Here is a 20,917-nt window from a genome sequence, read left to right as displayed (position 1 = left end):
GTTTTGAGTACTGATCTTTTGGCAACACTACTTTGTGAAGGGGTGTGCTCCATGTGTGTGTTTCTTCAAGAACATTTAGAGAAAAAACCCTTGAAACTCAATCCAACTAATTCTAATTTACCGACACTACCAGGCATAATAATAACAATTCATAGTAGGTTAAGCTTAGGAAACTAACCGAGATAACGGTTGAACGTTCTGTAATAAGTGCGAAAATACTGTCCGAGAATGATAATCTCGAAATAACCAATCCGAGGAGTTGACTGAGCAGTTGGGAACCCCGATCGCTTTTCAGGCGATATATTGCTCTATATTGCATCGGTCCTTGTAATGTAATTTTTCGTTATAAGTACTTGGTTTTCCCAGAGGCTCGAGTCCGAGGACCATGCAAGGCCTTGGTTCTGTCCAAAACTTTTTTGAGTACTTGGTTTCCCCATAGGCTTGAGTCCGAGGACCATGCAATGCCTTGGTTCTGTCCAAAACTTTTTTGAGTACTTGGTTTCCCCATAGGCTTGAGTCCGAGGACCATGCAAGTCCTAGGTTCTGTCCAAAACTTTTTTGAGTACTTGGTTTCCCCATAGGCTTGAGTCTGAGGACCATGCAATGCCTTGGTTCTGTCCAAAACTTTTTTGAGTACTTGGTTTCCCCATAGGCTTGAGTCCGAGGACCATGCAATGCCTTGATTCTGTCCAAAACTTTTTTGAGTACTTGGTTTCCCCATAGGCTTGAGTCCGAGGACCATGCAAGTCCTAGATTCTGTCCAAAACTTTTTTGAGTACTTGGTTTCCCCATAGGCTTGAGTCCAAGGACCATGCAATGCCTTGGTTCTGTCCAAAACTTTTTTGAGTACTTGGTTTCCCCATAGGCTTGAGTCCGAGGACCATGCAATGCCTTGGTTCTGTCCAAAACTTTTTTGAGTACTTGGTTTCCCCATAGGCTTGAGTCCGAGGACCATGCAAGTCCTAGGTTCTGTCCAAAACTTTTTTGAGTACTTGGTTTCTCTATAGGCTTGAGTCCGAGGACCATGCAATGCCTTGGTTCTGTCCAAAACTTTTGAGTACTTGGTTTCCCCATAGGCTTGAGTCCGAGGACCATGCAAGGCCTTGGTTCTGTCCAAATTTTTTTTTTGAGTACTTGTTTGTACTTATCTGCTTCTTCTTTTTTTTTTTTTTTTTTTTTTTTTGCAGGTTAGCCCCTTGACCATGGCGGGGAGAGTTGGCTTGAGGCCGGAAGCTCCTAGAGCTGCCCGTGCCGTTGGCACTGCAGGACGTAGCCCCTGGCATAAGTTTATGTCGGAACCACAGTTGCATATCACCGGAGATGGAGGAAAACCCACGAATCTCTGCTTGCTAGAGAGTTGGCTCAAACGCCACCTGCGCCAATGCGCAAGCCTCCCCACAGACGGCGCCAATTGTAGGGACACGATTCTCAAACGGCCCAACAATGACGTTGGGCTCGCACGTGAAGGATCCCTCACAATAAGATTTGTAGAGAGTGGGCTTGAAAGGCAAGCGTTTGGTCACAGGGCGTTGGTCCAAATCGGGCTTTAGGGAAACTCAGATAAGAAAAGGCTTCAGCCTGGATATCCAAGCCCTACAGCTTTGTAACTTGAGGGATTGGACTCCTCGGATCATGTCCGAGGAGCACTAATGTCTTTCTCCGGTTATCCGGCGGTGGGTTTTTCGTGGTGGTGTACATATATTGTCCGGGCATTCTCATCCCTGGAGTTTTTCCTAGGAAGTGAGATGGGGATCCCCTTCCTGATTTGTTTACCTTTTCTTTTATACTGGCCCAAGTTCGCTGTCCCTCGTCCACGTGTAGGGTCAATTTTTCCAGGACTGATATTTGTCTCGTCAGTCTAATCCCGGAATTGTTGGGGATGATTAATAAAGCCCACGAATCAGGTTCTGTTAGGTGTAAAGTCTTATCAGTGAAGGGTATTAAGGACAACTTCCTTGAGATATTTTCTGATCTTTAAAGTTTGCTCGTATACCACTTTCATCAATGAGACTTTGGGCCTGCCGAGGACTAAGCTGTCCTCGGCTGTATCTCCGGGCCATTTTGTGCTTCTTATTTTGAGCTGGGGCCATGGCCTTCTTTCGGCTTGGGCCTGTGGACTCCCTATGAGCAAGCGGGCCGGGCCCATAAATTATTGGGCCCCACAATATTGTTGATTTCTTAAATTTTTTAAAATTGGTTTAGGGAATGCTTATTAATTTCTAACTAACCTCATCACACGTGCGACAATGCTTTTTTTTTTTTTTTTTAGTTTAATATAATTTTTCAATTTGAATTTATTTATTGTTAGTGAGGTTATGGGAATGGATTTTTATAAAACTAAATTTTAGGATTTGAAATTGAGTAAATTGCTGTGTTTAGTGTGCACTAGTTTTTAAGAAAAAAAATGTATCAAATGTACATGAGATATCTTTAGATAGAGAGTGCGCTAATTTTTAGGAAACAAAAATTTATCTGGAAGAAGTTTTTTTTTTTGAACTACAATTTTAACCATGTTTTTTTATTTTTTAAGAATGAAGATTATCTAATTAGATTAAGGGTATTTTTGACATTTTTTGAAGTCATAATTAACTTTCTGAACCCTCTTAATATATAGAGATAACTATATTAAAAAGAGTGAAGAATAACAGAATAGTTAACTTTAAACATTTTGGTGAGTCCATCTTATACGCACCATTTGGTGTGGTGAGGTTGGTTTAAAACAATGTGCTTATCTTGGAAAATGTCAAAGCTTGAAGCGTGGGTTTGGCTAACAAAGTAATTTGTGTTCCCATACAAAACAAAGAACAAAAAGAGTCAATTTGTAGAACCAGTGAGGGGGGAGGGGGGGGGGGGGGGAAGGTAAAGAAATTTCTCGTTGAGTTACGGATGGAGAGCGGTGAGTCGGTCATAAAGGCTATTGAAATGATGGGAGCAATATAGATTATGGCCTTTTACTTGCCTAGCATGGACACTTTGTCTTGAGAGATTAAAGAGAGGATGTAGTCACATGACCTAAGAACCTCAATGGTCTAGGTTTAAAAAAAAGCTTAGCCCACAACAAGGCCTTGCTTGCCAAAAGAGTGTGGACAATCCGCACTAGACCGAATGATCTCTAGGGCAAAACTTTCGGAAAAAAAATACCCTCCCACCTCTGCATATGCCAAAAGGAAATCCAATACCTGGGTCAGCCTCTCAAAAGCTACGAAAATTTGCGATAAGGGTACTAGGTGGCTCATCTGCAATGGAGCATCTATTTCTTTTTGGCATGATGACTGGATTGAGCATGGACCACTTTGAAAATTCATTCACGGTCCCCTTCATGCTAATGAAACTTCACTCAAAGTCAATGACACATGGGACACCCAAGGAAACTGGAACCTGACCACTTTATCCTTTTTGCTTCCCACCCATGTCCAAAACATAATCCACGCCACCCCGAAGCCGTTCTTCTCCACTTCAGACGATCTACCCACATGGAGTTGCTCCCCATGGACAATTAGTTCAGCTTACTTGATTGTGGCAAATTTCCCTCCAATCTTAACCCTCACATCCTAGTCTTGGTTTTGGAAAACTCACACCATTCCTAGAGTGTGGACATTCCTCTAGCAAGCCTGCCATGACTGCCTCCCTACCAAGTACAACCTCCACAACAGACACATCCTTAACGATAACACCTGTCCTCTTTGCCTCTCACACCCTGAAACAACATTACACCTCCTTAGGGACTGCCCCCGCACCATGCCCATTTAGAACATCCTCTCATACAGCAACCCCCCCCCCCCCCCCTGATTTCTCCACCCTAAACCTCCTCGTTTGGATCAAATGCATGTCCACCTCTACCCCCACAAACTCCTAGCCTCCCTAACATCCCTTGGAAAGTTTCCTTTCCTTTAGCCATTTGGTCCATCTGGTCTGCTCCTAACAAATTTGTGATGGAAGCCCACCCTTTTGAGACCCACAGGATCATTGAAAGAATAAAAGCCTTAATGTAGGAACTCTTTCACTTCCTCCTCCCAAGAATACTCTTGTTTAGAAAAACTTGTCTTATGTAGGATGGAAACCACCACCCCGGGCTTCTACAAATTAAATACTAATGGTTCAGCTCGAGGCAATCTAGGTAGGGCTTCGGCGGGGGGTCTGTTAAGAGATCACAATGGAACTTGGATAGGTAGCTTCAGTAGGGATATTGGATTCACCCACTCGATGGCTGCGAAACTTTGGGGCCTAAGGGATGGGCTTATGCTTGCTGGGAACCTTAACATCACAAAAATCATGATAGAAATTGATGCCCTAAATGTTTTAAATGTGGTCAAACCCCTTTCTGCCCCTATAGATCACACTCACCCTTATATGAATCTTATTAATGATTGTAAGTCCATCCTCCAATCTTTTGAGGTAGCGCACATAGACCACTAACTTTTAGTTGATGCTTGGGGTGTTGTATACCCTAAACTTTGTAATTCTTAATTAATTTATCCACTTTACCAAAAAAAAAGGGACTTGCTTTCTTCATTTGGTCACACTCAACTGCTTATTCAAAAAGTAACTGTCTAAATTGCTCTCTCTCTCTCTCTCTCTCTCTCTCATTGGTCATGTTTTCCACACAATTTCTTTGTTATAATACAATTCTTACTTATTTTGATTTAATTTTTGGATGTTTATAAATTCATTTGGGATTTAATATATATATATATATATTTATCATTATGAGGTTTTTCAAACTTGGTATGCAACATTAACATAAATTAGTTTAGGTAATGTGTGCGCGTGTGTCTATATATATATATATTTATATAAATTTACAAATTGCAATGCTATGCTGATTTCTTAAAGAAGTTCATTTTTATTTTTATCTTTATTATATATACAATTAAAAAAAAATGGTAATGCGATTGAAATGGGTAATAAAAATGACAAGAGAAAAAAAAAAAAAAAACCTATGACTAAATACTTGCAGATTTTGTAAAAAAATGTCAGTAAATGCCGCTTAATGTTATTTTTTGTTCTTCCACTTTTCATTTTCTTTCAAATCCTGTACAATTTTCCATGTGCCAATTTGTGAGTGTCACATGAACTCATCACCGAGGCTATATTTGTTTTGGAAAAATATTTTCCCCATATTCGGGTGTTTGGTGCGGCTAATTCATCATAGTGGAAAGTGACTTGCTTTGAGGATTTCACATTTGTCATTTAGTAGCAAAAAAAATTTCGATTTTTTTTTTTTTAAAGTTGATCGTAAAATAACCACTCTTGGGATGAAAATTGGTTTACAAACCACACACACACACACACTCTCTCTCTCAAACCCTTTGTCGAACCCATTGCTGATTAAACGCAATTGAGACCCAAACTTTATTTCTCTCAATCTAAGCGGTAGTAGCCACCCATCTCTCTCTCTCTCTCTCTCTCTCTCTTTGTAGGTGATTCAACCATCACATATGATGGTCAAGGTGAGAGATTGGATTTGTGAGGTTTTTGAGAATTCATTTGGTGATTTCATGGGTTTGATTTGAGTTGGTTTGTGATTTCTTAGATTTGAATTGATTATTGTAGTTGTTTTGAGATGATTTGCTTATTTATTGGGTTTGGTTTGATCATTGGGATTTGATTTAAGTTGATGGTTTTTGTCATCATGGGATGGTTTGATTTTGGAGTAAAAATGTTTTTTTATAATTATTTTTATATAAGACAAATCATTAAAAATTTTGTTTGGCACGTACTTAATTCATGAATAATTTATAAAAAAATATCTTACGTTAAAACAAAAACGCTACTCGACACCACTTTTTTTGGTTCATCATTCATAACATATCATTTCAATAAATTGTGAAGATTTTGTAGGATAAATTGTGTCACTAGACTTGTGCAATGGTTTGGATTGTTCCCTCCTCATTTCCAAACTTGTGTCTTATTAATGGGGGCAATTTTTGACACAAGATTTTTTTCTCCTCATTTCCTAATTTGTTGTTGAGAAAAGTTAATTGATGGATGATATGTTAGGGGCATTGGTTTATAAAATATTTTAAAAAAAACTGATGAAAAAAGAAAAAGGTAATAACTTTTCTAATAAGAGTTGTATTTTTTTTAAAAAAAATAGTTTATTAACCCATGAATGGGACCATTTTTTCTTATTTTTAAAATTTTGTTGTTCAAGGTAAATTTTGACACATCAAAATGTGATACTAACTTGAGTTATGGAGTGGTGTCGTAAACTCATGATTGCAAGGGATTAACAACAACAACTCATGATTGCATGGGTTTGATTTGAATTGGTTTGTGATTTCTTAGATTTGAATTGATTTATTGTGGTTGTTTTGAGATGATTTGGTTATTTATTAGGTTTGGTTTGATCATTGGGATTTGATTTAAGTTGATGGTTTTTGTGATTATGGATTGGTTTGATTTTGGAGTAAAAATGTTTTTTTTTTAAAATTATTTTTATATAACCCAAATCATTGAAAATTTATTATTTGAAAATTTTTTTGACATGTAATTATTAATTAATTCATGAAAATTTTATTTAAAAAATCTTATGTTCAAACAAAAACGCTGCTCAACACCACTTTTTTTTTTTTTCATCATTCATAACACATCATTTCAATAAATTGTGACTTTTTTTTTTTTCATCATTCATAGCATATCATTTCAATAAATTGTGAAGATTTTGTGGGATAAATGTGTCACTAGACTTACGCAATAGTTTGGATTGTTCCCTCCTCATTTCCAAACTTGTGTCTTATTAATGGGGTAATTTTTGACATAAGATTGTTTTCTCCCCATTTCTTAATTTTTTACCGAGAAAAGTTATCTGCATTAGTTTATAAAATATTTTTAAAAAATTTGTTTGCAAAAAAAAAAACTTTTCTCGGTATTAAAAATTTAAAAAAATAATTTATTAACCCGTCAGCTGGACCATTTAAAATTAAAAAAAAAAAAAAATTTTTGACACATCAAAATGTGATAATACTAAAATTGAGCTATGAAGCGGTGTCGTAAACTCATGATAGCGAGGGATTAACAACAACGACGACGACGACAACATGGTACACAGTGCCTACGATTCCTTCCAGCTCCTCAGCAATTGCCCCACCAAAATCGATGCCGTCGAATCGTACGGCTCAAAGCTACTCCTCGGCTGCTCCGATGGATCCCTTAAAATCTACGCCCCAGACCCCTCCAGCTCCGACCGCTCTCCACCGTCCGATTACCTCCCTCAGGCCCAAGATCTGCGCAGGGAGCCGTACGTACTGGAGAGAAACGTGGCTGGGTTCTCGAGAAGGCCTCTAATCTCAATGGAAGTGTTGGAGTCTAGAGAGCTCCTTCTATCGCTCTCGGAATCGATCGCTTTCCATAGACTCCCAAGTTTGGAGACCAACGCTGTGATCACCAAAGCCAAGGGCGCCAATGTGTATTCTTGGGACGATCGGAGAGGCTTTTTGTGCTTCGCGAGGCAAAAGAAAGTCTGTATTTTCAGACATGACGGTAATTCCTTGAATTCCTCGCGAAGTTGTGGTTGTAAAATAGAGTTTTGGGTTTTAAAAACTCTATTTTAATCTCCCAAAACGCCTAACCAAACGGACCAATACCTGACTTAATCTAATTAAATGTGAAAAAAAAAGTTGCAATATCTTGAAGTTTTTTTCTAACTGGTTGCTAAATGTGCTTTTACATGTTTGTTGTATGGATAATGTGTTTTTTGTAATTTGGCTAAAGATGTCTGAATTTGGGAATTGTACGAACTTGGGGTTTTTAGAAAATAGCACAATTTGGCATTTTATAACTGGTTCCTAAATGTAAAACTGTGTTTTTTACATAGTATGGATTAGTTTATGTGTTTTTGTGGCTTGGATGAGGATTGCTAAAATTGTTGTTAGTGAATGGTACTATTACAGTACTACTAATATTGTTGTGCATTTCTACTGGGATTTACCAGTTTTTTAGAGCGGGTGTTTTCTGTGTGTTTCGTTTAGGGGGTCGGGGATTTGTGGACATGAAAGAATATGGTGTTCCAGATGTGGTGAAGTCAATGTCTTGGTGTGGTGAGAATATATGTTTGGGTATCAGAAAAGAATACATGATACTGAATGCTACAAACGGCGCGTTGTCTGAAGTATTTCCTTCTGGGAGGCTAGCCCCGCCTTTAGTGATTTCTCTTCCTTCAGGGGAGCTTCTTCTTGGGAAGGTATTCTTCTCTTTGTTGGCTGTTGATATTCTATTTTCCTGAACAGACATAGATAATTGATTGTATATTTTGTAGCTGTTACTTGTTTCATACAAACATGCTAACAGAATGGCCGATGAGCTATAGCTCAACTGACACTTCTTTCTCCCATAAAAATGGGTTGGAGAGTAAGATTGTAGATTCACGGCCCACTGGATGCGTGTGTAACATATTAATAAATAAACTGCTAACAGAATGCTAAACACAATTTAAAATTTTCATAGAATGCCAACATGTCATTCCTTCTATTGTGTATGCAGCGTTTATGTTGGGGTATGGTCCAATCCTATATTCTGATTGTCAAATGCTACAAATGTTTCTTGCTGCTTATAGGAGAACATTGGTGTCTTTGTGGACCAAAATGGAAAGCTTCTTCATGAAGGTAGGATTTGTTGGTCAGAGGCCCCTGCACAAGTTGTCATTCAGAACCCATACGGAATAGCTTTATTACCAAGATATGTTGAGGTAGCCTGACCGTTTGCTAAGTAATAGTAACTTGCTTTTCCGTATTTAGTTGTGCAGATATTCATTTTCTGCTACTTGTCTTTTACAGATTCGGTCTCTTCGAGATCCTTATCCACTCATACAGACTGTTGTTCTCAGAAATGCTCGTCATCTTCACCAAAGCAACAATGCTGTAATTGTTGCACTGGATAATTCTGTTTATGGGCTCTTCCCAGTTCCTGTTGGTGCACAGGTATAAATGTTGCATCTATGGCATGATTAGATACAAAACATCATCTTTGGAAGCTTAAGACTAGAACAGGACCAAGAAAGAAGTCTTTTTGGTCCAATAGTAGTTAATTAGGTCATTAATATTTTATTTAATTATAAATATATATTTTTTGGTACTAGTAATATGCCCATGTGATGTACGGATTGATAAAAAAGCAGATGTGAATTAAAGAAAATATTTCATTAATATTGTGGTGGGCGAAAAGTAGATTTGTTTATTAAGCTACAATTCACTCACACAATGAATTTAAAGAGATGGGATGCTAGGTCAACCTTGAAATACCTGTTGTGCAACAAGAAACAAAGATCAGAGTTAAATTTTCTTATGCGAAATGGAAATATTCAATTAGAAATAGCGTAGAAATTAGCTAAGTGTTCATCCTCGGGTTTAGTCTGAGGATGAAAGTATAGCTGAATGGTTTCTCTCTTTCTTTTGTTTTTCTCCCCTCAATTTCCCGTTCCCTTTGATCTAGGTGCTCCTTGGCTTTATATAAATTAGAAAGGATGCATCTGGATCTTACACTTGGTGGGTTGAGATCAGATTTTCTTGATACTTGTTCCATCAAGACCTTGCTAGAAGGTTTCTACAACAAAATATGAGCTGTGAAGGATACTGCTCATGGTCATTTCTCCATTAATGCAGCCAAGTAAGTGGTTGCAGTGCATTTAATGCAGAGGGGATGGCTGCCTTGTTCTTCCTTTTTCTTCTCTTCCTTGTTCAGCACCAAGTTACCTTTGTCTCCCCGGGGATTGCACCATGCTTCCTTCATTCCGGATTCTTGACCTTCCCGAGGTTAAGTAGGAATCATTGATATCTTCATCAGTAGCATCATCCCGAACTCCTTACTAGTTAAACAAGTCCTCTCCGTATAGTCCCCTCCTCGGAATTACTCTTGCGGCCTCCATTAACTACCTTTGATCCTTGTCCCCCCACAAATATAATTGAAATTGAACAATAAAATAGATACGTTATAAAAGAACAAAAATAACTTTAAGTTACATGGCGTGTAGGATTGAGTTTTATCAAAACGAAGAATTATAATACATTATTAAAACAATTTAAAATAGATAATGAAACTCCTTTGAAACTTTGTAAATTTTTTATTAATTGAGTTTTAATTAGAATAGTATTTTGAATTTCTTCAAATTTCGGTAATAGAGTTTTGCTTACGGTAAACTATTTATGTTAATAGTTTTATCTACTTATAAAGGCATGAGGAAAAGGGGTATTTTGCATCCTTGTCATTTGACACAATTGCAATTTTTTCCACAAACTTTCAATTGCTACATTTGATTCTTTAAGGTTTGAACTAAAATGAAATCGTTAGGGTTCCTCCAAAAAACCTCTCACGATTTCATTTTCGTCCAGACCTTAGGGAGTCAAAATGTAACAATTGAAAAGGCTTCTGGGACTAAATTGTAATTGTGTCAAACCACAAGGGGGTTTGTCCAAAAAATGCAAAATTTTTTAATTGGACAGAACCTAATAGTTTTCATTTTATTCTAAACTTTAGGGGTCAAATGTAACAATTGAAAATTTGTGGACTGAGTAAATTGTAATATACTCTCCCCCCATTGGTGGAACTACAATATGTAGGACGAACTTTTATTATATAGTAGTATATATATGATTTGATTTTTCTAGGGTTGGGTATTTATGTCTGTAATTACTGGTGGTGCTTAATATTTCTAGGCCATGGGGGCTTATTTCATTGATAAGTGAGTCTTATATTTGTTTATGATTGTTTACTGCCTTTACGAGTAGCCTTTCTTCTTTTCTCTTTATGGGTTTGTTTACTAGTCAATTTAAGTCTTAGTCTTATTAGGAAAGGTTAAGATCTAGATTGTGTGCATATATATTAAACCATTGTACTCAAATAATCCAGGTTTTTTTTTGCCCGAACAAAATAATTCAGAATTGAATAATAGAAATTGAGCACTTTGGCTTATGGAAGTTTTTTCTTTTTATTCTTTCTTGGGTGCTTTCCATGAAATTGATTCATTTAAACCTTTCTTTTCGCTTCTTTGTGACCCTAACTCAAGGCCTTTCCCTTGCCCTATAAAAAGCCTACAACTTGATAGCTGTCAATTACACTGCTAAAGAACCATCTTTGGTGTCTTTTAATTTCTTAACTGGAACTACAAATCTGAAATACCAATTATACGCCCTAAAGCCACAACCTTTAACCCTGAAGCACTCCATAATCATCCACAGGCAGATTCCTAATATGTTCAGGTATTCCAAGTGCGCTTACGAGAACTTCCAATGGTATCTGTTGGTAGCTTGAAAATGCATCACCTTCTTCTGAAGTGCATGGATGAATTTGACGCCTTTATACAAGATTTATCTGCTCTTAAGATTTAAATGAATCTTTTGAATTCATTCATTCTCTAGGAGCTTTCTTTGTTTGGACTGCTGCTTTAGGGAAATGCTTGACGACTGATAATTTACGAAAAAGGAAGGTGTGGATTTTGGATTAGTGCTACATGTGCAAGAGTAATGGTGAATCAGTTGACCATCTCTTCCTTCATTGTCCCATTGCTATGGATTTGTGGTCTATGGTTTTGGGTTTATTTGGAGTAACTTGGGATATGCCGCAAACTGTTTTGGGGCTGCTAGGGTGTTGGCAAGGCAGGTTTGGTTGTCATTGAAATGGTTATATATGGTCAATTGTTCCTCATTGCTTAATGTGGTGTCTTTGGAGGGAGAGATATAGTAGATGTTTTGAAGATATTGAGAGATCCATTCCAAACCTCAAGCTATATTTTTTTAGAACTTTATTGGATTGGTTGTTTGCTTTGCAAAAACAATCATTCCCTTCTTTTATTGATTTTCTAGATTCTTGCAATTTTTGTATTTGATTTGTTGATCCCTTGTGCACTCCCTGTGTGCTAGGGTGTTCCTTTTTGATATCAATAAAACTTATTACTCATAAAAAAAAAAATTCTTTTGAATTCATTATATCTCCTGTTTCTGTTTGTTATTACATCATACCTACAGTTGCAATTGCATAATGCTTTTGGTGATGACATACTTGGCCTAAATAAAAAACCACATAATGTTTTTTCTTTGAAAAGCGCAATAAGATTTTGAACTGCATTGCAGATTGTACAATTAACGGCATCTGGCAATTTTGATGAAGCTTTGGCCTTGTGTAAGCTGCTTCCACCAGAAGATGCAAGCCATAGAGCTGCAAAGGAGGGTTCAATTCATATAAGGTGGATATTTTCCATTAAATAATATACTTTTCTAATAACTTTTATGATGACGTTAATTTTTTACCAGAATTTCTAAATGACCAGAATTTCTATAGAGTTGATTTCATATGTTGCATCTAACGATGTACTTAAAACTGATTCAGATTGTCATATTTTATATCATAAATTCAAAATTCTTTAGATACTAAGAGCATTAGCATTGGTGGTGCAAAAAATTTTAACTTTTAGCATCACAAAAAACTACTTTATCTATTTTACCACCTCACTTTACAAAACACCCAACATTAATGGTTTTATTTTAGCATTCAACACATTGAAATAATATAAAAAACACAATAAAATAATATATCCATTGCAATAAATAACAGCCATAACCACAATTACAACCACCACCACAGCCATGGAAATCACCGCCAAAACCCACACCACACAATCAACACAACCCGACCACACAAACCCACACCCAACCTGACTGCACAGTGCACACACATACAGTTAGCACAACAACGTCAATGGAAATTTCAATGGGACTTGGGGCTTGGGTCGGCGATGGGGCTTGGTTCGGCAATGGGGCTTGGTTCATGTTGCTCATTGGTGTTTCAAATTCATCTACTGCAAACCGACTTGGAATGCAAGTCCCTTTACCAACAAATCCAGATTTTGAAGAGGTCCTTGATCAAGCACTTCACCTGTTTTTCAACCATAGGAACCCTGAATATCTTGCCCAATGCCCATTAGGAACAAATCCAGGCTGTCTGGAATTACCAAATGTAACGGTCGAGCTTTGAAATTTCCAAAGCAAGATGATACGGAAGGAGAAATAGAACCTGAGCCTGAGTGGATCGGGAAGAGGAAAAAAAAGGAAAAGAATAAAATGAAATAAACATTATTTTAATTGGAGGGAGAATAAAATATTTTATGTTACTTTAACATTTGAGCTACAGTGCACAGCCATCTATGGCTGTGCACTGTAGCTGATGAGTTAAATAATTTACATATGGCTGTGCATTGTAGCTGATGAGTTAAATAATTTACATATACCACCACCAATGTAACACACTTTTTGTATATTGTGGTGCTAAAAATAGCATTTTAGTAATTTGACACCACCAATGTGTCAAATTGCTAAAAACTTTTAGCTTTTTGCTTTTTGTCTCAGTTTTGTTTTCTGTTTTTTTTTTTTTGTTCTGTTTTGTTTTTATTTTTTATCTTTCAAATTTAACAAAACTAGCTTTTTAGCTTTTTAGCTTTTTGTCACACATTTAACATAAAAGCTACCAAAAACTATATCTTTTGATAAACACTATGAATGCCATATACTATTCATTACTTGATAGAGCTGAAGTAATTTAACTGGCAGTTTCTTAAAGTCACATTTATTTATTTATTAATATGATGCATTGACTTATAAGTACCAACTCTAGACAGTATATATGCCATATACTAACCATTACTTAACAAATGAAGGAATGTGGTAAACTTAAGTATTAATAATGATGTTTATTTCTGGTTTACTTTGTGAATTCTTTTGCAATATTAACTAGTCAGTGGATTTAAAGAATTCATCAATGACAATAGAGCAGTCTTGCCTCTTATACATATTTTGATCAAACATCTGAATTGAATGAGTTTGTATCTCTGTATTCCAGATATGCTCACTACCTCTTTGATAATGGAAGCTATGAGGAAGCCATGGAGCATTTTTTGGCATCTCAAATAGATATAACCTATGTACTTTCTTTGTATCCATCTATTATCCTTCCTAAAACAACTCTAATTCCTGAGCCAGAGAAGCTTATGGACATCTCTTTGGATGCTTCATATCTCTCAAGAGCTTCATCTGGTTTATCAGATGATATGGAAATCTCATCACCATTACCACAGCTTTTGGAATCTGATGAGAATGCAGCACTTGAGTCAAAGAAAATGAGCCATAATACTCTCATGGCTCTTATTAAGTTTTTACAGAAGAAGAGATACAGTGTAATTGAAAAGGCCACTGCAGAGGGAACAGAAGAGGTGGTTTTAGATGTTGTTGGAGATAATTTTGCCTCATTTGACTCTAGTAGGTTCAAGAAATCAACCAAGGTAGACAGATTATTTTATTTTTGTAGGTATTCCAGCAAATTCGTATGATTTATGATTCATGGATATTTTATCATATTTTTACATGATTGTAAGGAATGTATATAATAGGGAATTTAAACTTGCTAGTTCTTATATGTTTGTTGGAATAAATATGTTATATAATTAGAATATCCTTCGTTGGTTCTCTTTATGAGTGGTCCTTTGTGTCGGGTCTCACAGATAGTAACTCTATTCATTCTTTCATAGATTTGATCCATAATTAGATAGTTCTCTTTTTGTAATTCTTTAGGCTACTTTGTGACTATTTTCATGAGGTAGTCTCGTTTCAATAAAATTATTTTTACCTATCAAAAAAAAAAAAAAAATCTGGAAAATACTTAATGCATGAATTAAATAATTTGTTATTGCGAAATAGTTGTTAAACATGACTACAGATTTTAATGTCATCCTAATTTTTTTTTCTAAAATTATTTTTATAGCAATCGGAGCTTAGTGTGATGGCAACTACCTTTTTTAATTGAAATATTAGAATATACTTGATGTAGTTAAAAAAAAAAGTTCGGTAGTTTAGTAAATATATTAAAATATTGATGTCATTGATGTGACAATGTTTGGTAGTTTAGTAAATATATTAAATGTATTGGGTCTCAGACTGTTAAAGTCTTTTGTCTGTGTTCTTATTTGATTTGTCCAAAAATGTCCACTACAATGTTTTTCTCAGACTTAATATTATTGGTCCTCAGGGGCGTGGCCATATTTCCATTGGCTCTGGTGCTCGGGAAATGGCAGCAATACTTGACACAGCACTACTCCAAGCTCTGCTTCTGACCAGACAGTCTTCAGCAGTTTTAGACTTACTGAAAGGTCTCAATTACTGTGATATGAAAATATGTGAGGAAATTCTTCTGAAAGGGAATCATTATGCTGCTTTGTTAGAACTTTACAAGTGCAATTCAATGCACCGTGAAGCTCTTAAACTTCTTTATCAATTGATAGAAGAGTCAAAATCAAACCAATCAATAGCTGAACTTACCCAAAAGTTTAAGCCTGAGTCAATTATTGAATATCTCAAGGTAAATTTTCTTACTTGGTAGGGAACCCTTTTTCTTAATTTCATATGCTTGTTTTGCAAAATTCTATATTATGTTAGTGGCAGGGAAGCATTAAAACTGGCTGATTTTTCCACATACTAGAATTTGGATGAACCAGATACTAGCTTTACAGCAATCTCCTGTATATCTATGTACCTGCTTAGGGAGGTTCCCTTCTCTTTTATTCCACCTCTGTCTTCATCCAAATGAATTCAAGTCATTCAACTTTTCAAAATTGTCTATGTCATGTCCTGAGAAAAGTGCTGCTACATTTGCACTTACCCTACAAGGACTAGTCACAATTGTGACTCCTTGTAATTGCTTATATAGTCTAGATTGACCTAGTAAACACTCTATATGGGAATCAGCACATACTTGTGCAACACCTTCACAATCCAAATCCATACAATCTAGGGTATTATTGTTACAGTCAAAGAAAAACTTTTTTAAGTATCTAAGTTATGACAACGATTTCTGCCATGGTACTTACTAAGTTTATGTTTCTTGGCATTCATTACTGAATTTTTGTACACGTGCTTGGGAACAAAAATTTCTTCCTATAACCGAGAAGGTGATCCGGGGTTTTCCTCTCTGATAATTCCTGAAATTCCGAAATTTTCCATCAGCTAGTTAGATAAAGCACTACTTTTTAGCATCCAATGTAGAAGTTACTTGTCTTCTGGTGACAATTTATTTTTGAAAACTTGAGAGCTTGATAACGAGTTAATTTATAGCTGGCATATGTTATATACCTAATAAGCTTTGATGGATTTTCCTATGCAGCCTCTGTGTGGGACTGATCCCATGCTTGTTCTGGAGTGCTCAATGCTTGTTCTTGAAAGCTGTCCAACCCAAACTATTGAGTTGTATTTGTCTGGAAATATTCCAGCGGATTTGGTCAACTCTTATTTGAAGCAACGTGCTCCAAGCATGCAGGCCAAGTACTTAGAACTCATGCTTGCAATGAATGAGAATGGGATCTCAGGAAATCTGCAGAACGAAATGGTGAAGACCTCTTGCATTTAGTTCTATAATTTTAAAGGAATTAATATTTTTCATTTAAGAGTCATTGCAATTATCAAAATTAAAGGGAAAAAAAAGTACAGACAGAGAACAGACTGTGTTCAAACACAGCTACTTGGCTATTGTCATGGTTAGTGTAGGTGGTGATAGTAGTTTGGCTGATCATGCTAATCCAAATTGTCTTTGCATGTCATTTTTTTGCATGGTAGGTGCAAATATATCTCTCGGAAGTACTTGATTGGTATGCAGATTTAAGTGCTCAAGAACAATGGGATGAGAAAGCATATTCCTCAACAAGGAAGAAGTTGTTGTCTGCTTTAGAGAGTATCTCTGGATATAACCCAGAGGCTTTGTTGAAACGGCTTCCTCCAGAAGCTTTATATGAAGAGCGTGCACTATTGTTGGGTAAAATGAACCAACATGAGCTTGCCTTATCTCTTTATGTTCATAAGGTACTTTCCAACATAAATTAAAATGCTTCCTTCTTTATTAGAAAATCCATTGCCAAGGGGACATGAAATGAACCTGGAAAATTGTTGAGTACCTGTAGATACCCAAATTGCACATGCTAATGATGTTCTTAATAAAAAAGTATGAAATTTAGTCGTGCCTTGTAATTTGGAAATTCTATCAATTGGGTGGCCTTTTTAATTTACATTGGCTATTCGACAGGTTATTTGTGTGATTTTATGTGGAAAACCTTGATAGAGTCATCACCTTACCATTAAAGGGAATATTCTGTATTTGAACCCATTTTTATCAGAATAGCTGGGTTGAGTTTCCTCTTATGTGAGTTACACATAAATTTGGCGAGCTTTTGTTGAACATTCATCCTTCATACTCATTTTAACTAGGCCTTAATCCTGCCATTTAATTTGGGCTTGTCTATATTAAAATTTTATAGCCTCACTGCTATTATTTATTAACTATTCATTTTAGCATTCATGTAATGATCAGAAAGGCTTTTATGGGCCTTCAATTTGCACCATTTTTTGAATTATTTCTTAATTTGTTCGTGGCAGATGTTTTTGGACATTGACGGTTCTCTGAAATGAATTTCATGCATTTTTTTTAAATTAATTGATGAACAAGAGATGAAAATATTAATTTTTTATGGGCTTTGTATGTCCATGTTTGTGCTATTTGCCTATTGCTTCTTATATTTGAGTTCCCTTGCATTTGTAGCTTCATGTTCCTGAGCTGGCGCTGGCTTATTGTGATCGGGTATATGAGTCTGTAGTTCATCAACCATCTGTAAAATCTTCTGGCAATATATACCTCACTCTTCTGCAAATTTATCTGAATCCTCGGAGGACAACCAAGAACTTTGAAAAGCGAATTACAAATATAGTATCACCTCTGAATACAAGCATTCCAAAGGTTGTTCCAGGGACTTCAGTTAAAGCTAAAGTAGGGCGTGGAAATAAGAAAATTGCTTCTATAGAGGGTGCAGAGGACATGCGAGTCAGTCAGAGCAGTACCGACAGTAGTAGGAGTGATGGTGATGTGGATGAATCTAGTGAGGAAGGAGGTTCTGCTATTATGCTTGATGAGATCCTTGATTTGTTGAGCCGAAGGTGGGATAGACTAAATGGAGCTCAAGCACTCAAACTTTTACCAAGGGAAACCAAACTACAGGTATCAATTATATTGATAGAGGACTAGTCTCTAGGGTTTCTCAGTCACCCTTTTCCTTGTCGAATTCTCTCTTAAAATTTCATATTTCTTGCTTTTTCTGGGTCATGAAGTTTCTATAATCTGTAAGCGCAGCCCTTAAGACCGCCTTCCCTCAGTTACCATGGAAGTGTTTCGAGTCATAGCTGCGCAAAATCAAAATCACCTCTTTTGGTTTGAGGTTTCTCTTTAGGGTTTTCCTTTTGAGTTCTCCTAGCGTCCCACCTAGTTTTTTTTCATGAGGCAAGTCTCTTTGCCATTGGATCTGTAAATTTTCTGATCTTTTTGGAACGTCATACAGTTTCAATTAATGGGTCTTATTTTCAGCTCCAATTTGGTACATTTTTAGTTTGTCTCATTTCAAGGTGGGGGAACATTTTAATTTTTAATTTTTAATTGTAATTATTATTATTATTTTTATATTGATAGAGGACTAAAAACAAAAAACTAGTTATATTTGATATGTTGATAAACGTGGACCAGACAAGGCATCTTGAGTGCCTTGCTTGTTGTGCCTATCCTTGTTTTACTTAAGCTAGATTTTGTGTGTGATTCACTAATTGGGTTATACTTGTTCAAACTTTGTCTTTCTCCATGTTATGTGAGAGTAGGGAATTGTGTTGAATTAGTCTTATCTTATGCTTGTTCTTGATTTCATGCTAATTCGTCATCATCATCGTGTGTTTGTGTGTGTGTGTGTGTGTTTTGACAAATTTGCTTTGTTAGGCATCAGAATACTAAATGTTAGCTTCATGATTAAAGTTTGTTATTTTCTGCTATCTGCAGAACTTGCTTCCATTTCTTGGACCTCTTCTGCGAAAATCCAGTGAAGCATACAGAAATCTTTCAGTAATCAAAAGTTTGAGACAGAGTGAGAACCTGCAGGTATGCATTTATCGTGCATGGGAATTCATGTAAGGAAGGAGTTGAATATTTTTGGATAAAAACTAATTGATCTTTCGATCTTGAATGGTGTAGCTTTTGATTGCACTTTGAGTTTCTTGGACAAATGTCCTCACACACATTCATTCTCTATCTTCCTGCTCAATAATTTCTGTGTGTGTAATCTGCTCTCATAATTCTTCATTATGAGAGGTTTATGTTCAGTGCAAGTACCCCTTTATCTACTTCTTCTAACAAATCATTTTGTGAAACAGGTGAAGGATGAGCTCTACAACCAAAGGAAGACGGTGGTGAAGATCACCGGTGATAGTTTGTGCTCTCTTTGCAATAAGAAGATAGGGACAAGCGTTTTTGCAGTCTACCCCAATGGGAAGACACTTGTGCACTTTGTTTGCTTTAGAGATTCGCAGAGTATGAAAGCCGTGGCCAAAAGCTCCCCGCTAAGGAGGCGATGATATTTGGTAATCATAGTGGATGAAAGAAGTCTGTACTCAAAATTAGCAAATGATGATTTTTTTCGTCAAATTCTGTAAATACAGTTGCAGAAGGAATGTAAAAATCTGTGCCTCTGCTTTGAAGTGTAAAACTACCACATAAATATGAAAATGAGAGCGTATTGGTTTGTAATTAGTCTAAGGATCATTCTGTGTTGATTTGTAGATTGTGTGAATGTGAGATGAGAAGTTTTAAGGCTTTTGAGTGTATTTATATTTTTGGTTATAGGGTATTAATGAGTGAATTTGAGTGTGAGAAAGCGCATTGCAATTGTTTAAAATTATGATGATCCAATTGTTGACAGATTCATTTACTTTGGAATGATAATTGATAACCTCAATAATAATTCGATATTTTCAGAGGGCCAGTTATAGGGCTTGTTTGGTTAGATATTTTGGTAGATTAAAAGAGCGTTTTTAAAAACTCAAAACTCTGTTTCATAATTACAACTCTTCGTAGATTGTAAAACGCCATTTTAAACTCAAAACACAGATTTTCAGAATACTCCAATTTTCTTCAACAAACAAACCAAAAATGAAAGTTCCTACATTGAGTCATCAGGTCAAGCTAACGTTTGCCAATGCAGAATTCAAACTTTGAGGCTTCCTAGCAAAACGGTAAACAACTACTCCAACCCTAGACCCCTGGCTGGGTCGATCCACATGAAGAACCTCAACGTGAAAGAGCTTCCTTGCCTTCTTGAAGAAAACCGAGTCCTTTTTCCACCGCCTCAAATGTGCCATAACAAACACTGTTTCTGTTTCTTTCTTTTCAGTTTGACTTTGACTTTGACCCTCGCAGTCAACGAGCAACAACAACCGTAGCGTTTCGAGCAAAGGCCCGTAGAGGTGATCGTGATACACTACATCCGAGGCCAGTACAAGATCGAAGTCTCGCCCAATCAAATTCACATCATCGGCCTCTCCCCACCTCAGCGGCGCCACGTGGACGGTCCCACCGTTCGCGGCCAAAACGGCGGCGTTCGCTTCAGCGTTGAACTGGAGGTTCGTGATGACGTGTGGGAGGTCGGTGACCGTGACATTAGCACTGAGAGTAGCGGCTGCGGCTATTCCGACTAGACCGGTTCCGGATCCAAGCTCGAGGATATTGAGACTGCGACGTTGATCGAGGAGTGTGGAAGACAAGGGACTGTTGCTAGGGTCACAGCGGTGGTGATCTAGGAGGGTGACGAGAGTGGTTGCTGCGGGCCAGAGCTGGAACGAGATGCCTTGCGATGGGAGCTGCCTGATCACCACCGTTGAGTCGATCGAACGGACGTAATGCTGCTGTGGTTGTTGAACCGTAGAGAATCTCTTAGCATCGTTGTCGTTTTGTTCATCTGGTAGGATCATTGTGACTGGGTTTATGTCGTCTTCATCATCGTCGTTTTCATGAGTAGTAGTAGTATCCATGTTACTCCTTTGTATACATAAAAGTGATAAAAGCCGCCGCTGTCTCAGGCTATTTT

The 20,917-nt window shown here is 36.9% G+C and overlaps 2 protein-coding genes across 2 annotated transcripts; one reads left to right on the top strand and one right to left on the bottom strand.

The window, feature by feature from the left end:
- Nucleotides 1-6,956: 6,956 nt before the first annotated feature.
- Nucleotides 6,957-19,648, top strand: LOC126732533 (vacuolar sorting protein 39). Its single transcript, XM_050435445.1, has 12 exons — nt 6,957-7,482; nt 7,971-8,182; nt 8,555-8,686; nt 8,775-8,918; nt 12,063-12,175; nt 13,825-14,263; nt 15,007-15,336; nt 16,138-16,359; nt 16,587-16,829; nt 17,563-18,015; nt 18,838-18,936; nt 19,209-19,648. Exons 1-12 carry the CDS (start codon nt 7,041-7,043, stop codon nt 19,407-19,409), a joined length of 3,030 nt encoding a protein of 1,009 aa, XP_050291402.1. The 5' UTR covers nt 6,957-7,040; the 3' UTR covers nt 19,410-19,648.
- A 294-nt stretch (nt 19,649-19,942) lies between these two features.
- On the bottom strand, nt 19,943-20,916 carry LOC126732536 (uncharacterized). The gene has a single exon (XM_050435452.1). The coding sequence runs from the start codon at nt 20,859-20,861 to the stop codon at nt 20,007-20,009; it is 855 nt and encodes a 284-aa protein (XP_050291409.1). The 5' UTR covers nt 20,862-20,916; the 3' UTR covers nt 19,943-20,006.
- Between the last annotated feature and the right edge of the window lies 1 nt (nt 20,917).

This window comes from Quercus robur, chromosome 6 (assembly GCF_932294415.1).
Source record: "Quercus robur chromosome 6, dhQueRobu3.1, whole genome shotgun sequence".
NCBI lineage: Eukaryota > Viridiplantae > Streptophyta > Magnoliopsida > Fagales > Fagaceae > Quercus > Quercus robur.
The sequence above is the reverse complement of the archived record's forward strand: the minus strand, read 5'-3'. Positions and strand labels throughout refer to the sequence as shown.

What these genes read in the sequence shown, in the direction of transcription:
- LOC126732536 (XM_050435452.1), bottom strand. Translation starts at nt 20,861, where the DNA reads ATGGATACTACTACTACTCATGAAAACGACGATGATGAAGACGACATA.
- LOC126732533 (XM_050435445.1), top strand. Translation starts at nt 7,041, where the DNA reads ATGGTACACAGTGCCTACGATTCCTTCCAGCTCCTCAGCAATTGCCCC. An exon ending in GGGAGCTTCTTCTTGGGAAG is followed by an intron (nt 8,183 to 8,554) that starts GTATTCTTCTCT and finishes TGCTGCTTATAG; the next exon opens with GAGAACATTGGTGTCTTTGT. An exon ending in GGTTCAAGAAATCAACCAAG is followed by an intron (nt 14,264 to 15,006) that starts GTAGACAGATTA and finishes ATTGGTCCTCAG; the next exon opens with GGGCGTGGCCATATTTCCAT.